At 35.1% G+C, this 25,906-nt stretch overlaps 1 protein-coding gene across 5 annotated transcripts in view; it reads right to left on the bottom strand.

Annotated features, from left to right (window-relative positions):
- The window catches only part of LOC126814438 (condensin complex subunit 3), a 60,108-nt gene extending 34,640 nt beyond the window's left edge, over positions 1-25,468 (bottom strand). Inside the window, exons 1-4 of one of the 5 annotated variants that reach the window (XM_050539547.2) lie at positions 19,294-19,479; positions 18,716-18,790; positions 12,203-12,301; positions 9,231-9,461 (exon numbers count right to left, since the gene is read on the bottom strand). In XM_050539547.2, coding sequence (XP_050395504.1) covers positions 9,231-9,461; positions 12,203-12,301 — 330 coding nt within the window. In that variant the 5' untranslated portion in view covers positions 18,716-18,790; positions 19,294-19,479. Of the gene's footprint in view, positions 1-9,230; positions 9,462-12,202; positions 12,302-18,570; positions 18,654-18,715; positions 18,791-19,231; positions 19,480-19,974; positions 20,069-25,340 lie in introns of those variants that run through there. The other 4 variants (XM_050539542.2, XM_050539543.2, XM_050539548.2 and 1 more) reach the window with 4 other exon arrangements.
- Between the last annotated feature and the right edge of the window lie 438 nt (positions 25,469-25,906).

Raw genomic sequence — 25,906 nt, 5'->3', positions numbered from 1 at the left:
TGACAAGAGTTTTTTAATTTCCAGACCGCATGCTAGGCTAGATTAGTTGAAATCTGTACCACCTAAAACAGCTTTGGAGTTGTTCAGTACTACTAAAGGAATCATGAATGACCACTGCCAGACAGTTTGTGCGGTGGGTTACCCCTAATAGACACGCCCCAAAATGCCTCGGCCCCAAAGACAGGCTTCTTTGTCTCATGACGTTAAACAATGTGTATAAATTTAAAGTCAATCGGACATTAACTTTTGCCTCGAGAGCGTTCACAATATTTTTCAAAGTGATCAAGGGCCATAACTCTGGCATAAATTATTGGAAATCGGTGAAATCTCATGACCTTAAACACTGTGTATAAATTTATAGTCAATCGGATATTAACTTTAGCCTCTAGAGCCTCCACAAGATTTTTCAAAGTGGTGAGGACCATAACTCTGGTGAAAATCAATAGGCTTCTTTGTCTCATGACATTAAACACTGTGCATACATGTAAATCTAAAGTCAATCTGATATTAACTTTAGTCTCTAGAGCGTCAACAAGATATTTCAAAGTGATCAAGGGCCATAACGCTGGCAGTAATTATCAGATATCCCTGAAAATCAATAGGCTTCTTTGTCTCATGACATTAAACGCTGTGTATAATTTTAAAGTCAATTGGATATTAACTTTGGCCTCTAGAGCCGTCCACAAGCAATTGTGGACGCCGGACCGACCGACGACAATATACGACCACATTTCAATGTGGGCATATAAAAAGAAATTCAGCGATGTTCCAGTCGTGATAGATGGTAGACCTTGATAATTGCATCTTACTCTTAGAGGGAATTCCTTCTGATGTCATATATAGATAGACGTCAATGGTCAGTGGGAAACTTTGCTGGAAGCAGCCATGATTGTTTACTGCGTATCACGTCACCGATCTGTATCTCCATTATTACACAAAAAAACGGTTGGACTGTTACATTTGACCTGTGATAGCAAAATGAGTTGTAAGTCGCACAAGTGGATTTCTAATTATACGCCAATTTGTGTCAGAGTGCAAAAATTTTCAAAATTTGGTTTTGACCAGTTTCGAATACTTTATCATGTTAAAACTCAGCCCAGCACACTTTACTGGCAAGAAAACATTGATAAAGGGTAGAAATGGATCAATTAGCAAACAGTAGTTTACTCAAAGTAGGTCAACTTACTTGAAACAAAGCCATAATTGACTAATTTTGTTGGAAAATATAGCTATTTTGCTGAAGGGAAGCCCTGCATGTACCCTATACCAAAACAACCGGCGAAATCTCCTCTTTCTATTTATAGTACTCATTATAATATTCAACACCACTACTCAGCCAATAGCAGTGTTTAAAATAGTAAACAAACCCGCCTTGTTGCTATGTGATGAGGTGGAAGTCGTGACCCGCTGATGTTTGACTGTCTACCTGTCGCTGACAGGTAACTTTTATGGGCGCCAAGTGGTGATAAAAATTTCAAATAATTTAGCTTTTCATGCCTGCACTAACTCACCAACTGACGGGGTAACCATTTTCAACCATTCCTTTCCAAAATCGTTGCAATTTTAATATTAACTACGAACAAATACAACTTAAAAAGATGGGGTAATGCCGCGATCATCGCCATGTGCACTGTCACTGTTTACACATGAAGTCAAAAGTCCTTATTTGCAGTTGTTTCCATTAGGTACTCGAAGACAAGGTCACCTAGACCGTAATTGAAAATGACGAGCCTTAACACACTGCGCCTAAATCTTTCTGTGTCTTAATAATTATGTAGAGTTTGCAACAGCCAAAATTGCTAAATTTATGAATATAATAAAATAACTTTATGGAAATGAAGATTGAACTACGTGTAACTATGTGATCAGCTCAACCAAATATAAGATAATCGCTGCGAATGGCCTGCGACTGTCAGTATGCATGCATGCACTCGTCTGTGACTGTCTGGTAACCTTTGGCGATACGGTTATAATTATATAAACAAAAACAACTAAAAAAGATTGCATATGTTTTCACATTTTACTGAAAAATACTAAATATGACATAGTATAAACATTTTATATAGGCCGTTCATAATATATTTAGCCTAGGTCGTAGATTGTGTCTAGTAATGCAAGGCTACTAAAAAGCAGACGTCCTCTAACATTTAATGCTGTTTTAAAGGGGCATTTCTTCTTCAAAGTTTTAATTAACATATTATAATGGATTGATTTATTATTCGTGGAACTGTTCATGAAAGACTAACACTTATTACTGCATTAGACAAACCAAATACAATTAATAATAGTACTGATAATGTGGCTGTTGTAAGAAATAAAGCTACTGTTGTTAGGCTTCACCAACAGGAGGAAGAACCATTGGCAGATACCGACAATGAACCACTGAAAAAAAAAGGCTAGAATCTTTCGTTTCGCTGAAACATGGAAAATAAACCGACCATTGCTCATGTACGACACAAATTCAAAAGTTATGAAATGCTCATATTGCTTTACGTATAATCATAAAAGTAAAAAGTTTGTTTCTGGATGTGAATCATTACGATTAGATAATGTTTGATCACATGAAATAAGTGATGAGCATAAAACAAGCCACACGTCTTTTTTAAATGCAAATAAAGTGCCCCGTGATTAACCAATAATTAAGGCTGTAATTAACATGGTAAAAAAGAGATTTAGATATCATGGCAAAATTATTTACAAAAGCATTTTATATTGGTAAACATGAAAAGCCGTACACAGATTTCATCAAATAAATGAATTGCAAAACAAAAACTATAGTGATAACATCAGTAAACATTATAATAGTGATAAGCAGGCCCGTAATTTTATTGCTCAATCATACAGGGAGAAACAGCTGCAGTTCATAAATAACTTGGAATTCTTTGGGGTGGCAATAGACGGATCGACTGATAAAGCCAATCTTGAAGAAGAGATCTACTATATATGTTCAATTTCTGCCAATCGACAGTATTGAGGGACAGGCGACGGCGCAAAATATGATGGACACATTTTTTGTAACATTCAGTAAGCTCGACAGACATAAAAAACAAATGTGTACAACTTGCTACAGATGATCCCAGCATTATGAAAAAGATGTGCAACCTTGTTCGCGATCTTGTGGCGTGGCTTTTGTCATTCCACTGTTCTAACCACAGATTAGAAATCGCCTTTATGGATGTGACTAAGGATATTCCTCTCTTCCATAATTTCTCGCGTTTTTAGATGGTTTGCATCACTTTTATTCGGGCAGCAGTCTACAATGGAGAACTTTAAAAGCCACAGCAGAACAGCTCAGTATCCACCAGCTTGTGCATTCTACCCCGAACGGCACACGGTGGCTTGCACATTGCGAACGGGCACTTGGCGCGTTGTATAGGAACTTTGCGGTGAATGATCCACAACTGTTAGATTGCGCTAATGATATCACCCAGCGCACAGAAACGAGGGCAAAGGCATCTGGGCTTGAAAGAAAAGCTTGTTGAAAGTTGAAGAACAGCTGGTTGTCTTTATGTTCTGTATTCTTCAAGTTCTCTTTGTAATTTTTCATGTCTCAGCTGCTTGCTACAATCAGATGATTTGAGTATTGACAGTCTAGTTACTACAACAAAAAACATTAAACACAAACTTAATAATTTTAATGGCAAGAAAGCTATTGCCAATTTCCGTTGTTCAAACGTAAATGACGGCGTTTACCGTGATGTTAAACTACAGCCAAAAACAACTGTATATCATGGTAAAAATACTGATGAGTCCTTTCATCAACAAACTCAAACACTTGTTGATAATCTCAAAACATCAATAGAAGATCGCTTTGGCCCATTAGGAGATGGTAATATTAGCAATTGTTGCGAAATCAGCAAATTTGCTATATTTGATGTTAGTAATTTGCTCGATAGTGGTGAGGATAACACTGAGCTATATGGTATAGCTGGTCATTTTATTTTAACTTGCTTTCGTCAACAGGCTATGATTCTTCTCGTATTGAAGATGAGAGGGTGCCTCTATGGCAGTATGTGCATGGCGTTTTGAAAACTACCACACCGGAAGGGCGAACTATAAAAAAGTTTTGGCCAAAAGAAAACTCTCCTGAACTCCACAACATCTTGTCACTTGTAAAGATCCTTCTGGTTATAATTTTCTCACGAAGAGGATTAAATACGATATGCGTGCCTCTTTGACTAGTTCATCGTTTAACGACCGCATGCTTCTTACTTTATGTAAAGACACCGTATCAACATTTGATTCTGAACCAGCTATTAAACTGTGGTTCACAGACTCAAAATCTAAAAGTAAAAGGGTGGAAAAGCACATTATTAATATGATATGAATCTTTATAACCCAGATTTCAGTCATGTTCGTCGACATACGTTATTACAATCTGCATCGGTGGGTACCGTTTGATATGGAAGCCTATAACTACCATTCATAATTTCTACTTTTCGCCCCTTCAAAACACCAAAGTCTAAAGATAGGTTGCCAGGCAACAAAACATACGCCCACAGCAGCTAAATCGTCCGGGCAGTCAACAAGAGTTGTCGAATATTTTTACTTTTTTCGGTAATGAAAAATTTATAATACATTAAAATCTGATTAAGAGTAACAACTCATTAAGTAATTATCAGAAAACCATTAGAATTTGTTTGGTTTTTATAAAGTTCTGCCCCATGCTAACGTTTAGTATATGAAACTTTTAACATCATGGAATTAGCTGTTCAAGTTATAAAAATTCATTGAAAATCTCAAGACCTTAAACTCTGTGTATCAATCTGAAGTCAATTGGATAATAACTTTAGCCTCTAGAGCGTCACAAGATTTTTCAAAGTGATCAAGGGCCATAACTTTGGCAGAAATTATCAGAAATTGTTGAAAATCAATGATTCTTCGTCTCATGACCTCAAACACTGTGTATCAATTTAAAGTCAATCGGATCTTAACTTTAGCCTCTAGAGCATTTACAAGATTTTTTTAAGTGATCAAGGGCCATAACTCTGGCAGTAATTACCAAAAATCGCTGAAAATGAATAGACTTCTTCGTCTCATGACCTTAAACACTGTGTATATATTTAAACTCAATCGGATATTAACATTAGCCACAAGCTTTTTTAAAGTGATCAAGGGCCATAACTTTGGCAGTAATTATCGAAAATCGCTGAAAATCAATAGACTTCTTCGTCTCATGACCTTAAACACTGCGTATAAATTTAAAGTCAATCGGATATTAACTTTGGCCTCTTGAGTGTCGACAAGATTTTTTAAAGTGATCAAGGGCCATAACTCTGGCAGTAATTATCGGAAATCGCTGAAAATCAATTAAACACTGTGTATAAATGTAAAGTCAATTGGATATTAACTTTAGCCTCTAGAGCGTCCACAAGCAATTGTGTACGCCGGACCGACGGAAGGACGCGACGACAATATACGACCACATTTCAATTTTGGCTTGTGTCACCTCACATTTTGTCGTAACTTCTACTTTTCGACTTTCGTATTTTGAAGGGGCGAAAAGTAGAAACTACGAATGGTAGTTATACTTGCTTCTGCTGTAGTTGGAGCTTTTACTCACGCACTGACATTCTGTCTCGTTCACCAAGGCGCTCATTATAAATGGCGACCGAGGGCATGTCATGATGTCACCGACTGTTTTTGAATTTGTTCATTATGTCATAATTATCAGTAGTGCACATTTTCACAGTAAGATAAAACACCAATATTAATTGGAATGAGCCAATAATTTGTGTTTGAATGTCGAAGACCGTAGATAAGTCTCTGAACGTCAAAATGGTCCTGGATGTAGGGATAGAAACAGGGCTACATATGAGTTTCTATCTAGATGGTAATCTATCTACCGTTGTCGCATTGATATTTTGATTTTGTTTTTTGCAGTACATGTTAAAGATGGGTTCCCAGAAAAGTATTTATCGGGTGATTATTTCCAATAAAAGTATGGCAATTTTGGTATATATGGAAAGTAGAGATATCCAATCTTACTAGAAAAATACTGGATTCCCTGAAAAACACTCATGGAGCATATACAGGACAAAAATGTAAGGGTTCCCCTAATCAACAGCCCGACGATTAGGAACTTCTGCACGCATGATGTCAAAGGTCACAAGCGAACATTGAGCGCTTGATGTACAAGTTGATAAACTTTATGAAGAGTTAGACGTACAATACTTTCTGAGATAAAAATGACGGAAAAAGACGCGGGTAGTGGATAATCTGAGAATTTAATTAGGATTCGATATTTGTAATAAATAGTAAGCGATTAAAGACAACATCGTCTTATGTATGCAATGATTTCTCCTCTGACTCCCAAGACGTGACGTAAACATGACCTGGTTTGATCGAATTTTAATAGCAGGGCATTCCTTCGCAATTACAATGTTTAAGAAGGATTTGAAGCATAATTATGACAAATTATTTAGTTTGAATATGTTTTTGGTCCATATATACCATTAAATCACCCAGTTTGTACGCGGGAACCCATCTTTAAATAATCACTTTGAGTATATTTTAGTGTGCATCAATTGCCACGCAGAGACTGTCAATAATATTATTTTCCATGTTTTTGAGACGTAAAATGATTGAATTATAATAAAACCATACTTTACTTACTATTAAAATTGTTCCCAACTTTGTTCTTTCTTCCTTCCCATCAATATTGGTGCGAAGAATTGCTGTGGGTATTAATTAATGACGAAACCTGCATATTTCTTCAGCGAGAAGCCCTTCTTGACTTTGCTTCAACACATGTGTAATGACACACGCCAAGCAACTAATGGAAATACTCGACTTTCCCGCTTTTATACGTGCTTAGCCAATAAACTCGACCAGGAATTGAATTACTGAACCTGTAAAAGCTTAATCACGTGACTGGCCAGATACTCTTCTTTCATTGAATTCATATTGGATATTATTCTAGATTGATTCATAATGTTCTTCCCTAATATTTAAAAAGACGTACAAAGCCCGTATCCGTTTAAAATCTGTTAGTTATATTTTATATCCAATTCATACCTCTATTTAATAACGTTGTCTACTTGCATGCAGTTCAAGGTAGAAAATAAACCCTGTAAGCTACAAGTAATAAGTGAAACCGGACGTAAGCCCCTATGTTATCGACAATGTACTGGCTCAATACGGACTTATTAGTATATAATCGTAAATCCCGTAAAAATTCATAGCTAATTATGTATATAAGGAATGGTAAAAGTATCTGTACTCACAGATATTATATGGCCTGGAAGAGCGTGAATATTTCAGAGTGACAGGTTAGTTACCGAATCGACAGGTATGAAAAAAAAGTTACCTGTCACTTGCGACAGGTAACTTTTTTTGAACATTTCGAGGCCTGCAAGACCCATCCAGCGCGACATCTGATGGGTTCAGCTTTGCTGATGTTGTCTTAACAAAGATGACAGCCGCCTTTCGAGATTTCGTCAACAGACAGAAAATTATAAAGTTATCAGAAATAAAACTGTAATCAATTTTCAAAAAATTGTGTAGTTTTAGTAAACAAACCTCCCTTGTTTATATCATGGCGCTTTATTCGAAAGAGCAAACCATGGCGAAATGTATGAATGGTCTGATAGCTTTTAATTTGTCTGCATGGATTATTTTTGTGACAATGTTAAACAGGAACATTCCTGAAAGCATGAGTTTATTGTAATTTACGTATGTTGAAATCCGATGTTCTTGACAAATGTGTCAAGTTTAGTGGCAGTTTAGCATTTTTAACCATCTCGATGCTAAGGACTTTTGTCATGCATAGCAGAAACTTTGAACATAATCTTTAAACAAAGTTTTCTCGAAATAAGCGTTTCTGGACTCCTGGACTTTGAACTTGAATATCTTGATGATGGAGTAAGATAGAGCAATGATTTTGGTATCATTAGACAGCTTATGACATTCATTTTAAGATGACATATATAACTATTTTTGAATTTTGGGTCATTAAGACCCATTTTGCTGTCATCGGTAACATTATGTCCTCTGGGTTCTTTTACACATGAAACACGTATGCCAAGTCTTTATAAGATTGGTGTCAAAAGTTAGTGCTCATCTTAGCCTAATCAATGCCCTTAAGAATACAATCGACAAAGGATAATCAGTCATTGTTTTTTTGAGGCTGATAAGCGCCTGCCACAAACCAGAATGTCAACCGAGGGGACGTGTTTCTCCCCCACCTTAAAATTGAAAATCACTCTCCTTATTTGTAAATCATGGACATACGTATGTATTTTTTTTTTTTAAGAGTGTGAAAGACTCACATTCCAATTGCCGCCATGTTGTCAGTGTCATTGTGAACATTTTTTTGGTGTATTCGGTTAGTGTATAACGTGATCGCACATGATAAACATGACCAGTTGTAATGGGAGGTTGCATAAGGGGTCATACAATCGTCTTTTTACCCTATGGCATCAGACATTGATTAATTAATCAGCGCTGACGTTTACCCGCAGTTCTGTGCAAAGCATGCCAAGAACTCGACGTAACAGACCATTACATTGGCTAAGTCCTCACATCAACTAGAATGCCTGTTATATAACAACTCTTCCAGATCCTTGTGTTGTGAAATTTTAAACTATAAAAAACGAAACGAAATAGGATCTGTGTTTTAATCAGATTAATTTAGAAATGTCGACAAGTATTTCTATTGGAGTACTGTGTAAGTAGTTTTAGAAGATAGCAAAAGTTTGACATGACCGTACGAGAGCTATTATTTATCAGATGATGTTTATTATCATTTATGTAACCACGAAATAATGACCCCTTACATGCATTTATTGATCTTCAGAACCATTTCCCATACATAGGCCTACAACTAATCACTCTCCTTAATATCGGATCATTCTCCTTAATTTCTAAATCACTCTTCTTATCGAAACTGGGAGAGCTTTTTTAGGAGAGCACTTTTTTCAATTAGTTCATTAAGGGGAGCTTTTTTCGGTTCTAATCTAAAATACAAACAACAACGACTGATAATTTTGACAAGACAATGTGTTTGCTACAACTTCCATCGGGATTATCTGCATGATTAACCCAGATAATTATATAGTTTCCTTTTCAGTCCTACATGTACCGGTATTAATGTAGCTTGATATATCCCGAAAATATTCCTTCTTTGGCCCTTTTCCGATTTGCATTCTAGTCAAGACGTAAAAAAGTCCAGATCACCACCACCACCACCATTATAGGCTAAATCTTTTATATTTTTAAAAATACTATACCTCCAGTAAAAATTCAATAGTTTGATTAAGCAGTATATTATCTTCTCCTTCTTCATCTGTTACAGTGGTCTCTGTATCTGTTGACTGACTCACTGGTTTAGGTACATCAGGTGATGATATGAATTTACACACAAATTCTATTGTTCTTTCTACAGCTACTTCTCTCTTATATACAACCATAGAAAACTTTAATAGATGTAAAAATTCCTTCCAAAATACATCAAACTCCATCTACAATAGTTACAAAGTTACATAATGCTAATCATTTTATACAAACAGTCCCAGATTGTACTGTAAATAGAAAACTAGGGTTAACTATGCAAACTAAACACTAAAATGTGAAAATATGATCCATTGATTTCAAATCAAATTATTGTGCCATTAAGAAAAGGACTGCTAAATACATGTATGTCTAACAGGGTCAAAATTATAAAAGGCACCAAAAAATAATACTGGTGTTTATGGTGATTTGGTCTACAAATATAGGGTCGACTGGAATAACTGAGTCTTATATCACCCACAGATATATACAACTTAACATATATCTATATATTTAAATAGGTTGCCAGGCAACGAAACATACACCCACAGCAGCAATTGTGGAGGCCGGACAGACTGATGGACAGAGACGACAACAATATACGACCACATTTCAATGTGGGCGTATAAAAATTGATCAAAAACTTAAACAGGCATTATGAAAGAGCTAAATCTGCCTATTGCAGGTCTTTCTTTAGGCCTGAAATGTTAAATAAATTATTAATTAGACATTAATTAACTTACCAAGACCATAATCAACTCATCAGATGGCTGCCGTATAAGTAGATTTAAATCTGTTTTATGGTCGATGCGGTTACCGTAAAAATGGATAATCGTGACTTTGTTTATTATCGTAACAACGGTAGTAATAACAATCGAGGCTAAGCTATAATTGTATCGCCATTATCTACAAACGGTGGGACGATTTACCCAATACCACTCCAATATCACCACATACTACCCAATACTGCAACATAGTAATGCCAAATGAGCATATCACTTGATTTTTTTCAAAAATAGTGAGATATATCGTGGGAAATGTACTTCAAATGTGATTACCGATGTCTGCCTGTTCCATTTGCCTCCCTATATCACCCAAATCAAGCAAATAATAACCCAATACTACCAAATACTTATCAAATACTACCCAGTATTATAAAATACAAACCTAATATCGTTAATTAGCAGCACATCAGTATAATAATTGCAACGAATATTTGATAATTTACAGAGAATTGAAATGTTTATGCAGTTATCTCCCTTTACAACTGAGAAATAGATTTTATAGATTGCTACTCAAATTAATCATCTTGTTGGGCTTTGCAGTTTGTCCAAGACGACGAAGTTGAAATAAGGAAAACAGGTTATTATAGATGCCTCCGCTATAGTTTTATAAAATAAACAGCCAAACATCCAAATAAAACAGTTGATTTAAAAATGTTCATTAGACGGTCTCGTGATCTATTCAAAAATCTTCTTGTACTATAATTGTTTCTTCATCCTGGTGATTTTAGTATGATAACACAATGTCTACAAGTGCACTCAGTCCTTTAAAAAATCATTTGGGTATAATATTGTCAGGAAAGCACACAAATTTATCTTTATATCTGTCTTTTTTAATTTTTAATGACTTATTAACACATTTCCTTTGTCTTTTAAATGATTCCGGTTCCAAACTAGGCGCCTTTGAAAAATCTCCTCTTGTCAAAATTTCACCAATTCTTTGAATATTGTCACTATTGAACAAATTCTAATTATTCTATGGTATATATCCACAGGTATATTATTACCACCTAAATGAATAGACACGGTCTCCAGTTTCCTCCTACAATGTGTAATGTTCTACTTGTATATACATTCAACCTGACTTAACAATTAATCAACGGTGTTAAGATTGTTGATTGGGTAATCAAGTTCTGGTTTATTTATATTATCAAAGAAACGGACAGAGCTGTAACAGGTCGCAAATGATAGTTTTGATGAACGGAGATGTGTCGCGTCTAGAATTACACACAGGAAAGAAACATGTGCAATTTTGTTAATTCTAAAATAAAACATCATGCAGTCAGTAAATACGCAATAACTTAATAGTTGACATGAAAAAATGAATATTAACATTATGCAATTGTTTTGTTAAAGCATTAATTTTAAAATAAATACAAAAAATCAACACTATGTAATTTCGGGACTAACATATAGTTCAATATTATTTCATTAACTTGCTTGCGCGAAGTGAGATGAAACCGGGGGACCCGAGAAAACCCACCTTGTTTGACAGACGACCCTATCAAGTGGTAAGAGACAGATGGGTCATTTGGGGAATAAGATATGGTATATCGTCATACTTGTTTTTCTTATTTTAAGTTTGTCATCTTGGAAATCAATTGCAAAGGCAAAGAATGATTAATCAGAGTAGCAATCTAAAATCTATTTACTGGTTGTAAAGGAAGATATCTGTGTAAAAATTTCCATTTTCTGCAAAATATCGAATATTCGTTGCAGTAATTATACTAATGTGCTGTTATTTGACAATATTAGGTTGTTATTTGATCATTTGGTAGTATTTGGTAGTATTGGCTTTTTTGGGGTGGTAGAGGCAAATGGAACAGCCAGACATCGGTATCACATTTAAAGTACATTTCCCGCGATATAACTCTCTATTTTTGAAAAAAAATCAAATGATATGTCTATTTTGCATCATTATGTTGTAGTATTGAGTATTATGTGGTGATATTGAGGTGGTATTTGGGTGGTATTGGGTAGTATTAGGTAAATCGTCCCACCCCTACATGTAGGCTCAGAGTGAAGTAATTTGACTGAAATTTTCAGCATATTCTCTTTTCATTATCTATTCTTTAACTATTATAGTGAGAACTGTAAATTATTACTATTACTATTAGGTGTAGAATGTGAGAAAAGTCACAAAAACTTACTGAAGCATACATAGTTCTTATCAACTTCAGCATCTTGTTGTGGTGTTGTAGGCCTTTCTGGCATTGGTTGAATATGTCTTTCATTGATAATTCCGGCATCTGAAAAATCAAACAGGAATGACAACATTAAGATTAAGCATTTCATAGTTTTAGTGTAAAATTTGCTTCAGTCAATTCATTGTTTTCTATCGGTTTATTTGGTTGTTGATTTGACAATAGTTCTCTCCTTAATTTATAAAAGGTCAAAAATCGCTCTCGTAAAAGTAAGGGATTTGGTAAATTTGAAAGGTCTGTAGGGGTGATGATTTTCCGTGATCGCGGAAAAAAAGCGGAAATCGCGGAATTGTCCACTCAAAACGGAATTTGAAATCTCACACGGAAAAAGACGGAAAAGCCGATATTTGCTGATACTAAACACAAACTCAAAATAATTTTGCAGTTATCCAAGTATTTTATCTTTTTATTCATAAAAATCGGAAATATTGAATGATATCGCGTGGTTTTGTTACTGTCTATTTTAGTATTTCGCTACTTTCATTTCATCATTTAGGAATCATAATTTTAATCGAAACGAAAACCCGTCTTTCATGTATCCCATTATAAAATTACTCTGTAGTTTAACTTGAATTAAACATTGTAATGTATATATATGTCTTTAAAAAAACTTCTGTCACTTCATAAAAGTAAAAATCGTTTCATTTACTTCTTATTTTACTGCCGGGCTCGTGACTCGTGTTTATCCGCATTAACCACGTGACATCAGAAATATACCGTAGCCTTGTGAATCCAGCCCTTATTCTCGAAGAAACGGTAGTAACTACGAAGATGTCTGGATAAATCGCGACTACACCTAGCAGCTGAGAAACATGACTTCGTCTGCTAAAAAGATGAAACGAGCTCACAAGATGTAATTTTCTGTTATTTAATTCGGGAAACAGGTTTAAAGAATAACTAGTCATTGAACATTACAAGTCATTCACAATTCAACATTTGTTATCATTGGTTTAAAATGATCCGTTTTGTAATAAAAGGCATTTTAAGATGTTTTATTCATTTATTCATAAAATAACATTTTATCTCGAAAAAACGGAATATGGTCAGCTCTGAAACGGAAAATAACGGAATTAAAAATACTTAAAACGGAATTTGCTATTTTCTGAAACGGAAAATCATCACCCCTAGGTCTGTCTAAATCTAATATTTGTAATAAGGGTCCATAGATTTACCCAAAACAACTCTAATTACACAAAACAACACATTTTTATTGCTTTTTTTCTTTCTTTTTATACATGTATGTATAGATGATTAATGTTCCCTAAACTGTACTCTTTTTTTAATAGTTCTGAAACCAGCGGCTGCCAGGCAGGATACGCACAAATTTTCGAGAGATGGATAGGGAACAAGCTAAAAAGAAAGTGATTTTTCCTACAATCAAGGGCCATAATTCAGGAAATTACAATTCGATATGCGCAAACCGAGATCTTTGGGTTATAAACTTACATTTCAAGTTTCAACAAAATCGGATAAAAATTGTGACCTCTATAGGGTCCACAACCTTGATATACCATATTTTTACGCTATTTGAGAACGAACGGCGGCCATTTTGTCTGTCAATTTTGGGCCGAATTTCACGAAATTCAAACTCAGCCGTCCTTAGGGTGTAACGGTGATACAATAATACGTTTTTTTAAATCGGATAAAAATTATGACCTCTATAGGGTCCACAAGCTAAAAACATGATTTTTCGTACAATCAGGGGGCCATAATTCAGGAAGTTACGGTCCGATATGCGCAAATATCGAAAGGAACCGAGATCTTTGGGTTATAAACTTACATTTCAAGTTTCAACAAAATCAGATAAAAATTGTGACCTCTATAGGGTCCACAACCTTGATATACCATATTTTTACGCTATTTGAGACCGAGGGGCGGCCATTTTGTCTGTCAGTTTTGGGCCGATTTTAACGAAATTCGAACTCAGCCATCCTTAGGGTGTAACGGTGATATAATAATACTTTTTTTTTAATTCGGATAAAAATTATGACCTCTATAGGGTCCACAAGCTAAAAACACGATTTTTCTTACAATCAGGGGCCATAATTCAGGAAGTTTGCAAATATCGAAAGGAATCGAGATCTGTGGGTTACAAGCATACATTTCAAGTTTAAACCAAATCAGATAAAAATTGTGACCTCTACAGTGTTCACAAGCTAAACACGTGATTTTTCGTACAAATAACGGGCCATAATTCATGAAGTTACAGTCCGATACATGCCAATATGGAAAGAAACCAAGATCTTAGGGTGATAAACCTATATTTCAAGTTTCATTGAAATCAGATAAAAATTGTGACCTGTAGACTGTTCACAAACAATTGTGGACGGACGGACAGACAGGTGCGACGACAATATTCGTCCACATGAAAATGTGGGCGTATAAAAAATGGAAATAAATGGAAGGTCAAAGCAAGAAAAACAACTCTTATTGTCATCGTTGTGGATTCAGGTCGTTTCATCCCAAAACTGTTTCTCTTGTCGCAGCAAAAATGCAATATGAAAAATCAAATTCCAAGTACATGTATATTATCACATACCATTTAAAAGAACACTTTATTATCTTTCAGAAAATATAATCACTTTCCTGGCACATTAAGAATGAGTTCCCGAGAGAATCATGCAAAATTTTTAAAAAGCGCACAAGCGATGTCTGGCAATTTTGACCAAACTTTGCAGATTTGGTCATTGGGTACCCTGTATACCCCACATGAAATATGAGGGTCACCAACCTTGTAGTTAAGGAGAAACAGCTATGGCCATTTTAGGGTTAAAATAACGTCATTTTTTATAAAATAAAATTCTATAAATTCAAATATTTCCCATAAATTGCCTATTGATTATATTATTTATTTTTTTAAATTATTTTTTTTATGATTGATCTTGTCTACTACTTCAATATATATGACTATTAAATTTTTCCAAAACCATTTGAGGCTATGAGGAATTTATTTTGAAACATAGTTTTTGCTATAAGCTAAAACATATAAATTTCATAATGCTATATCTCACCCACTGCGGGGCTGAGGACAATTCTATTAATAAGGGAAGTTGAGGACTACTAATACTAATATTTGGTTTTGACAAAATGACTGGCACAGATTTCTTTCATATTAAATTTGATTGTCGAACTTGAAGAAAATGATTTCATTTTTGATATCATTTTTCCAATAAAAGCATTCATTGCCTGGATTATTAGGCCTGATAATGCCCCATGCAACCGCCTTTCAGCAACCCTATGTGAGAGAGAGAGAGAGAGAGAAATGTGATTTAACGTCCACTCGACACAAACTAGGTCATTTCGGGACTAACATATGGTTTAATTTTATTTCAATAATTCGCTTGCACGTAGGGGTCTTTAGCAGTGGGAGGAAACCGGAGGACCCGGAGAAAACCCACGAGGTTGGACAGGCTACCCTAAGCAACCCTATGTACTTGTAGGGCCGGTACAGATGATTCGGGAGTTCCACAAGGATCAGTCCTTGGACCTGTCCTTTCTGTAATGTATACTAAGAATTTAGGACAACTAATCGATAATCATGGTTTCTAGGACGACAATCTTATGCAGATGATGCACAGCGAATAGCAAATTACTCCCTTTCAAAAACTGTTCCATCCCCTAATTATTCTGACATCAAATTGTGTACACATGACATTAAAGATAGGATGACAAGAAACATGTTGAAATTAAATTTAATTATGTATTTTATTTGGTCCAAATACACATCTGAAAAACACAAGTTCAAATGATGTGGTTGTACGAGATGCAATATTTGTACCATGAGACACTGTGCAGAAGTTAGGTGTCCTCTTAGGATCCAAATTGAGCATGGACAGTCACATTAGTGAAATTAGTCGAAACTGTTATCTTTGGTCATAAGTTACATGGCTGAAACTTTGTAGGGACAATGGTATCCATAGTCGGAGTAAATATTTCACAAATCTAACCAATATTTCCGGAGCTTTCAGACCATGCCCAATATCGCCTCACGGGGCTAATAATATGGTCATCAGTTACATGGCTGAAACTTACCAGAAACGAAGATCCACACTTGGTAAATACAATTTTCAAAAATCTAACCAAAAATTTGGGGGCTTTCCCCAAGTCAGATCGCTCTAAAGTATGTCCGACTCCGACCACACCCTAAAAATCGGGCTTTTTATATGGTCATAAGTTACATGGCTGAAACTTACCAGAAACAAAGATCTACACTTGGTAAATACAATTTTCAAAAATCTAACCAAAACTTTGGGGGCTTTCACCAAGTCAGATCACTCTAAAGTATGTTCGACCACGTCCTAAAAATGGGGCTTTTTATATGGTCATAAGTTACATGGCTGAAACTTACCAGAAACAAAGATTCATACATGGAAAACATATTTTTCAAAAATCTAACCAAAAATGTTGGGGCTTTCCTCAAGTCAGATCGTCCTAAAGCCCACCTGGCCACACCCTAAAAGTGGGACTTTTTACATGGTCATCAGTTACATGGCTGAAACTTACCAGAAATATTATTCCATGCATGAAAAATGTACTTTTCGAAAATCTAACCATAAATGTGGGCTCTGTCCTCAAGTCAGATGGGTCTTAAAATCACAGCCCCACCCACCCCCTCTATATAAATCATCTATAAATTATAAACATTTTAAAAAGTTTGAAATTAAATAACAACAAAGTGAAACAAGGGCCATAACTCACGGCGTAATTAACGGAAATTGCTGAAATTCAATAGGCTTCTTCATTTCACTAATTTAAATGATGCATATCAATTTCAAACAGATCAGATGATAACTGTTGTCATTAGACTTAGAGCGTTCACAAGAATCAACAAAGTGAAACAAGGGCCATAACTCTAGATGTAATTAACTGAAATTGCTGAAATTCAATAGGCTTCTTTGTTTTACTAATTTAAATGATGCATATAAATTTCATACAGATCGGTTGATAACTTTTGTCATTAGAGCGTTCACAAGATTCAACAAAGTGAAACAATGGCCATAACTCAAGATGTAATTAACGGATATTGTTGAAATTCAATAGGCTTCTTCATCTCACCAAAGCAATCAACATATATCAATTTCAAAACAATCAGATGATAAGCTTTTGGTCTTCGAGGGAATTATTAGTGAGCAAAAATTTGCCCATGTATCTGTTATCACTTGTCACTTCAGTCAGTTATATAGAAGGATAACTTGTGTTTTCCTTTTGCGTTCGTCAATTCCGATCGTTGAAGCACTGATTACGCATCTATTGTAGCAATGATCTCTGTGATAAAATAATAATTGGAACGTGTTTAACTCAGTTCTATCACATATGTGATAAAAACTGGCACCAATATTGTGCTTGAATTACTGGTTGGGTATTTTGTTGTACAATAGATTTTATTTAACGGGAGAAAATTTCAAACACACAGGTAAGTTTAAAATAACCAAAGTCAAGTAGTTTGTTCATAATCGATATGAAATGAAATGGGGTTTAACGTCCTACTGTTCTGCTCCAAACTGGACTAATGAAGACGGGCATCCGCCATACAGCGTGCTATGAGGGAAATTTTGCCAGGACAGCGGCAATACGGCCTACTCTTATATCAAATTCCAACTGTCGAGGGATCTTTTACGTGCACACCAATGTGTACACAGGACCTTGGTTTTTCGTCCCATCAGAATGACTAGACAGCTATCCTTGTCATGCCCTCCGCCCTGCATCACTGACAAGGGGAACCACACCGGAAAATCTGGATGAACTTTCTAGGCCAATGCATGGACCGAACACCCGACCTCCGTTCATAATCGAAGAAATCCGTTTAAAATTTACGATGGTTCAGACAGTAGCTACTTAAAGTTTGAAAATTAGGTTTCAACAACAATTTCAATTGTGGTTATAAGCTATATTTACAAATATATTTTAGGTAAAGCTATATTTACAAATTTATTTTACAGGTAAATGAAGATGCAATACATGAATGATTTTTTAGGTGCCGAATAGTGCCGATATAAAAGTTAAAAGGAGAAAGACATTTGCTTGCTTAATCCGGGCAATGGTTTATCGATGGGACTTTTAAAATCGTGAAAAAGCCCTTAAAAAATTATCAACATTGTAAATTATGCATCTAGATGTATTACGTATGTGAAATATTATTGAAATTTTTTTTATAGTTTGTAGGTTTTATACAATGTATAATTATATATGTGAAATATTATAGTTTGTATTATGTTAAAGTAGCTTAGTCTCTAACTCAATATCATCCAAAATCTTCGACATTGAAAACACAAATTATTTGACAATTTAATTCAACATTGATGTTGTGATCTTACCAGGAAAAGATGGGCTTCTGATATCCAATATTTTTCTGTAAGATTCAGGCAAGGCCCTTAAGTGACCACCTTCAAATTCTCTAATTTTTCAACATAATGTACCATTTAGTACTACAATCACAATTCTAAAAAAAAAATCCTTAACTTTTTGTCGGTTGCCGAGATATGGGAGCTTGAAAATTGACCCAAATTTTCAAAAACAGCTTTTGGAGAACTTTAACTGAAAAATTACAACAAAGTACATGGTTACCCATAGGTTATTTGGGTGGTTCTTGTTAACTGCTATGAGTAGAGATGAAAAATAGTGAAAAACCTGTGGGATACCTTTGGCTTACCAAAGTGTCATGGCTCAAAAGTGCGCGAAAATGAATTTGAGCTTTTTTCAATGGTCATTTTTTCCAAAAGCCTTGGGTATCCCATAATTTTCTTTTGTGATATTGCAAGACTACCTACATAATGTCTCTAAAATGCAAAAACATTCATGGGACAGTAAAGGCTTTTGGATATATTTCAATTCAAAAATAATTTTTGTGTCCATTTTAACACTCTTTGTAGCCCCATAATGGCTGATGCCCCGCGTTTACAAAAACAACAAAACACTAAAATTAAACCTAAAACATAAAAATATTATTTTTTAAGGAGAAACCTATGGGATATTGACCTACTCCTTTAAAAAACTAATCTTTTGTAACATGTTTTTACAAAAAAAACCTTTACTTTAACCTTGAACTTGACCCATGTGACCTTGAGATGACCTTTTATTAAAAATTTAGCCCTACACAATATCAAAAATTGAAGGCAAAATTTTAATTATTTGTCTGTAAAATCAAGGACATTTCAATAGGAAATGAAATGAAGTGAATTGGGTTTAACGTCCTACTGTTTTGCTCCTAAACTGGGCTAGTGAAGATGAGCATACGCCATACAGTGTGCTATGAGGGACATTTTGCTCGGGCAGCGACGCTACGGCCTACTCTTAAATCAAACTCAAACTGCCAAGGGATCTTTTACGTTCACACCAATGTGTGCACAGGACCTCAGTTTTTTGTCCCATCCGAACGACTAGACAGCTGTCCTTATCGGGCCCTCCGTCCTGCATCACTGACAAGGGGAGACAACGCCGGAAAAATGTGGATGAACTTTGTCGGCCAATGCAGGGATCGAACACCCAACCTCCAGGCTAGCGAGCCAGCGCCTTACCCACCGTGATCCCCTCATTTCAATTGGAGAAACTTACTTGAATATTGTCAGTGATCCGGCCTGCATCACTGACAAGGGGAGACAACGCCGGAAAAATGTGGATGAACTTTGTCGGCCAATGCAGGGATCGAACACCCAACCTCCAGGCTAGCGAGCCAGCGCCTTACCCCCCGTGATCCCATCATTTCAATAGGAATAACTTACTTGAATATTGACCTACTTAGTTAATAATTAATATTTTATTATACCGTGTTTTTTTTAACTTTAAAAATAGCAGTGGACGCTTATAAGGCTAGTCTCCAGATCCACTCATATTTATACTTTTGCTATTTATTTCTTGCAATGTCTGTGGGTTTCTGTTTGTGTGGGGGGACTTTGACTTTGACATGCTTGTTATTTTGATGTCAATTTGGAAAATTGTCAGCGCCAAGTAGTCATATTATGTTTGTATGGCATAATGATACATTACCTATGGAAGAAGAATGTTGCCAATATTATTTCAATGTAACCGCTGCAAAATGCTTATTTTTGTTTTACAGATTGCAATGTCACAGTGTTAAAATTCAATAATACAAAATACGGTATAATAGTTATTTTGCACATTACACTTCTCCGTTCTGCATTTTGCATTACTGACAAATCTCATTTGAATACAGAAAAAAGTCTGGACTAAGACGGAAATTAATAATTTAAGGTCAAGGTCAGTAGATGGAGGCCAAGATCAGACTGGCATACAATAAGTCACCATACAATAAGCTGACTTGCCATGTAATAAGGGCAGCTGTCTAGTCATTCGGATGGGATAAAAAACGGAGGTCCTGTGTACACTTTGGTGTGCACATAAAAGTTCCGTTGGAATTCAATATAAGAGTAAGCTATAGCTCTGGTGCCCAGGCAAAATTTCTCTCATAACACACTGTATGCGTATGGCTGTCTTCATTAGCCCATTGGAGCAGAACATTAAGACTTGTCAGACCCTCCGTCCTACATCACTGACAAGGGGAAAAATAAATGCTCAAAGTCAAAGCCGGGTGGTACAAAACTCTTAAATAACGGGGTAAAATACCTGCCGGGTAAATATATTGTGTTCCTTTTCACTAAAAAGCATGTATGTAAATAATTTTCTCGCGCATTTATATTTACATACATGTACCCTGAAAAAAAGATTATTAAAGTTGAAGTGAAGGGGTTGGGTAGGTGGTATGAAGTAAAAATACAGGGCTTATAGAAGGGGCGGATTAGCTATACTGGGAGCATGATTTCATTGAAGTCATGGTTATTCAGCAAATGCTAGCTTGACTCGCCCTTATTGCTTGACAAGTCGACTTATATTGTACGGTGACTTACATATCCCTGAAGCAATGGCCCGAGAAATCCCTCTTTGCCCATTGCTGGATTGGCTTCTGATACTTGAGTGTGTCTGTTCTTCCTGTTCAATCAAATCTATCCCAAGTACAGCCCGTCGTTTAATCTTAAAACTTTGGACAGTGATTTAAGGTATTAAAAATGGTGAAAATATTGTTCGTCTCCAAACAGTATTGTTTACATTGTATCCATGGTTATAGCCTCGTTTGTCACACAATTAGTTTTTCTGCAGTATTCTGTGATTCACTGGTTAATTGAGCATAATAAAATCTTGAGTCATGTTGTAACGTTATGTAAACATATTTGGTCCAATTTGGAGCTCTGTTTATATATAATGATATTGTAACGCAGTAAGCTATTGGTTGTTAATCAAACAAAATACTGCGAGAAGTATGGGTGACTTATTGTATGCCTGCTTGATCTCGGCCCCCATTTATGTACCTTGACCTTGTAGATTGATCGCGTAAATTATTAATTTCCGTCCTAGTCCAGACTTTTTTCCGTGTGCGAATGAGATTCAGTAAAAAGGCATTTGTCTATAATGCAAAATGTAGAATCGAGAAGTGTAATGTGCAAAATAACTATTATAACGTATTTTGTATTATTGAAAAGTGTATTCTGAATTTCAACACTGTGACATTGGTATTGTGGAGCAATAGAAATTGCAAATTGTAAAACTAAAATAGGTATTTTTAACTGCTGACATTTGCATTTTGCACTGGTAACATTGAAATAATATTGGTAACATTGAAATAATATTGGCAACAATATTCTTCCATAGGTAATGGGTCATCATGCCATACAATCATAATATGACTACTAACTGGCGTGGACTAATTTTCCAAATTGACAAATATTACAACAAGCATGTCAAAGTCACGCCATTTTACCTTATAGTAAATGTAGGAGGACCATGCCACACACAAACAGAAATCAACTAGACAAACCCACAGACATTGCAAGAAATAAATAGCAAAAGTATAAATATGAAATCAACTACATGTAAGTGGATCCGGAGACTATCCTTATAAGCGTCCACTGCTATTTTTAAAGTTAAAAAACCCACGGTATAATAAAATATTAATTATTAACTAAGTAGGTCAATATTCAAGTAAGTTTCTCCTATTGAAATGTCCTTGATTTTACAGACAAATAATTAAAATTATACCTTCAATTTTTGATATTGTGTAGGGCTAAATTTTTAATAAAAGGTCATCTCCAAGGTCATGTGGGCCACAGGGTCAAGTTCAAGGTAAAGTTTTTTTGGTAAAAACATGTGACAAAAGATTAGTTTTTTAAAGGAGTAGGTCAATATCCCATAGGTTTCTCCTTAAAAAATAATATTTTTATGTTTTAGGTTTAATTTTAGTGTTTTGTTTTTTTTGTAAACGCGGGGCATCAGCCATTATGGGGCTACAAAGAGTGTTAAAATGGACACAAAAATTATTTTTGAATTGAAATATATCCAAAAGCCTTTACTGTCCCATGAAAGTTTTTGTATTTTATAGACAATATGTAGGTAGTCTTGCAATATCACAAAAGAAAATTATAGGATACCCAAGGCTTTTGGAGAAAATGACCATTGAAAAAAGTTTGAAAATTCATTTTCGCACACTTTTGAGCCACGACACTTTGGTAAGCCAAAGGTATCCCACAGGTTTTTCACTATTTTTCATCTCTACTCATAGCAGTTAACAAGAACCACCCAAATAACCTATGGGTAACCATGTACTTTGTTGTAATTTTTCAGTTAAAGTTCTCCAAAAGCTGTTTTTGAAAATTTGGGTCAATTTTCAAGCTCTCATATCTCGGCAACCGACAAAAATAATGATTTTTTTTTTAGAATTGTGATTGTAGTACTAAATGGTACAATATGTTGAAAAATTAGAGAAATTGAAGGTGGTCACTAAAGAAAGTCTTGATTTTTGCCTGAATCTTACAGAAAGTGGCTCAAAATAAACATTGTACCATAGGTACATGAATCGTGGGGAGCAGGTCGTTTCATCCCAAATTTACACGGGTCCTTTCATCCCACTTATATCGAGTCGTTTCATCCCACAAATTTAAAAACCGGTATTACATGAATTTTTAATATTTTATTTATACATTAATACCAATAACAATATGGCATGTCAATGCAATTCTATCATGAATAGTTAGTTTCACTATAACAGGATTGCCAGTGATAGAACAAATCAAAGAATAAAATTGCACGTAGCCACTATTTGTAGCCACTATTTCCACACGTGTTATCTTGTGATGTTCAGACTACCTGGCGCCTCAAATAACCCAACTTTAAAAGAAAGCATGCAATGTCCACCTTACAACAAGTTCCATTGATTTACGATTTATTTTATCATTTATCACACAGTTTAGACCACAATGTGTCACTATTCACATTTTGGTATTCTGAATGAATTCTTATATTTGGAATTGTTTAGTTTCATTTCGTGTACGGAAATTAAATCAACGAATAGTTTTAAAATTAATTATCAATCTAATTTGTCTTATTTAAAAGGGGCTCCTGTGCAATTTAGTTGATTATTTGATAATACGTATAGAGCCCATGATGTATTTTGGCGAGTGATTAAGCTGTCAATATGTAATTATAAAATACCTTTTTATAAAGAAGATAGATGATGTTAGACATCATAAACTAACAAACAATACATACGAGTATACTTTATTACAAAAACATCGATGAACTAATTAATCTAAAATCATAACGGCAATTAAAACAATACGAATATACAGCGGTGAACTAATCTTGGTCGTGATCGGTAATCAACAAAAATCGATGAGTAAAACTTATTCATTCCATACATTATTGTTTATTTAACAATAAGTAAGTGTTTAACTGTTTATTTAACGATAAGTACAACTAAGTTAATTGACTGCTATTATAATAACAAGGGGGATGAAACAGCCCGGGATGAAACAGTTCGATAAAAAATTAGGTTGGGATGAAACAGTTCGGGGTGAAACGGTTGTGGGATGAACTGACCCACATCCATGAATCGTGTACCATAATGCCTTTCAGCGCCATTTCTAACAAAGGACTCGAAGAACGAGGCTAGACATACTCCACAAGACATGTCAAATGGTGATGTCATATTCTTATCTGGAGAGCATACGCAATAAATACTATTGGTGTAGACTGGAGTATCCAGACGCCAGAGGTTGCCATTTGGTTGAGAATTCTGGCGTATTTTGCCGAACATAACTGATTTGAAATTAGAGTAAAAACGGAAACGATTGAATGTAAATCAGTTTATTTGCATTCATATTACATTATTATATGCGTTGCGACCCATTTTTATCAATTTCTACTAATTCTAGTTCCCAAATATTAGCGATTTAGCTCCTTTAAATGTCTAAGTACAGTCTATGTAAATTTACGTATAAAGGGGCTAAATCGCTAACATTTGGGGCCTACAAATTGACAAAAGTGGGTCGCAACGCATATATATACTTAAATATTAATGTATATAAACTGATTTACATTCAATGGTTTCCGTTTTTACTCCAATTTCAAATCAGTTATGTTCGGCGAAATAAGCCAGCAGTCTCAAGCGAGTGCAAATTTCTAGCGTCTGGTTATTCCAGTCTACATGCGCCGTTTGATTTGGTGCAATGTGTCTAGCCTCGTCCCTCGAGTCTCTTGATACAACTGGGGCTGAAGCGCATTATGGTACACGATTCGTGTACCAATGGTAAAATGTTTATTTTGTCTTAAATATTGGATATCAAAAGCCCATCTTTTTCCAGTAAGATCACAACATGAATGTTGATTTAATTTGACAAATAAATGTTGAAGATTTTGGATGATATTGAGTTAGAGACTTAGCTACTTTAAATTAGGCCTAATGTTTATTAATGTATGTATTTTACTATTTATATTATGGTATTATTATGCAATATTTATATTAATAAATATCATTTCGTACATGAAATAAATGGTATGGTTTTTTGGGTGCCGTAACGACCATTTTGAATTTGTTTGGCCGTTTGGCCATATTTTGGCCGTTATGACCAATTATTTTGGCCGTTATGTCTATATAACCCGATCTACAAGCTAGATGACTCCTCTAACTTAGAGTCTAAGTCTATTCTTTTCAGAGATTGGACTTCCACAATATTGTTGCTCGCAAAGACTTGAAAGAGTTCAAAATCTCTCAAGTGACATTCAGAGACTTTAACTTTACCTTGTTTAGGGAAGATATTCAATCGATTTTAACGCTGGCACTGAAAAAAAAAAATTATTGGCTATTTTTTTTTGTAGGCCTGTGTATGGTCTCGCTCTGCTCAAAAACTTCAAACATTCCGCCTTTAACTTTCACTTCCGGTACATTTTATTCTACACCAATCATCTGCGCCAAAGTATAGAAATACCTTCTAGTCACAAAAATAATACTTTAAAAACAAGAAGAGGGGTTTGCTGATCTGGAGATTTTATTTAGAATAAGTACCGTTATCACAAAACACACACCGTTAGGCTTTAGCCTTGCGAATATAGACTAAGGTCTTAAAAGAAACTAATTAAAATTGTCTCAGCGCACACTGGAATCGCGTGGTCTAAATTAAGATTATGACGCAGCAAATTTATTGGTGGGCCGAATGAATGACGGCTAGGAGAAACGACTTATTTTTTTTTTTTTTTTTGGGCTTATTTCGGAATTTCTAATAATATTTACCTTAAAATACTTCGATAAAACATTAAAAAAAAACCCAAAAAAAACATGTCGACCTATCATTTGCTTAAGACAAAGGC

This window comes from Patella vulgata, chromosome 3 (assembly GCF_932274485.2).
Source record: "Patella vulgata chromosome 3, xgPatVulg1.2, whole genome shotgun sequence".
Taxonomy (NCBI): domain Eukaryota; kingdom Metazoa; phylum Mollusca; class Gastropoda; family Patellidae; genus Patella; species Patella vulgata.
Note: the sequence above shows the minus strand (reverse complement) of the source record. Positions and strands in the feature narration are given on the sequence as shown.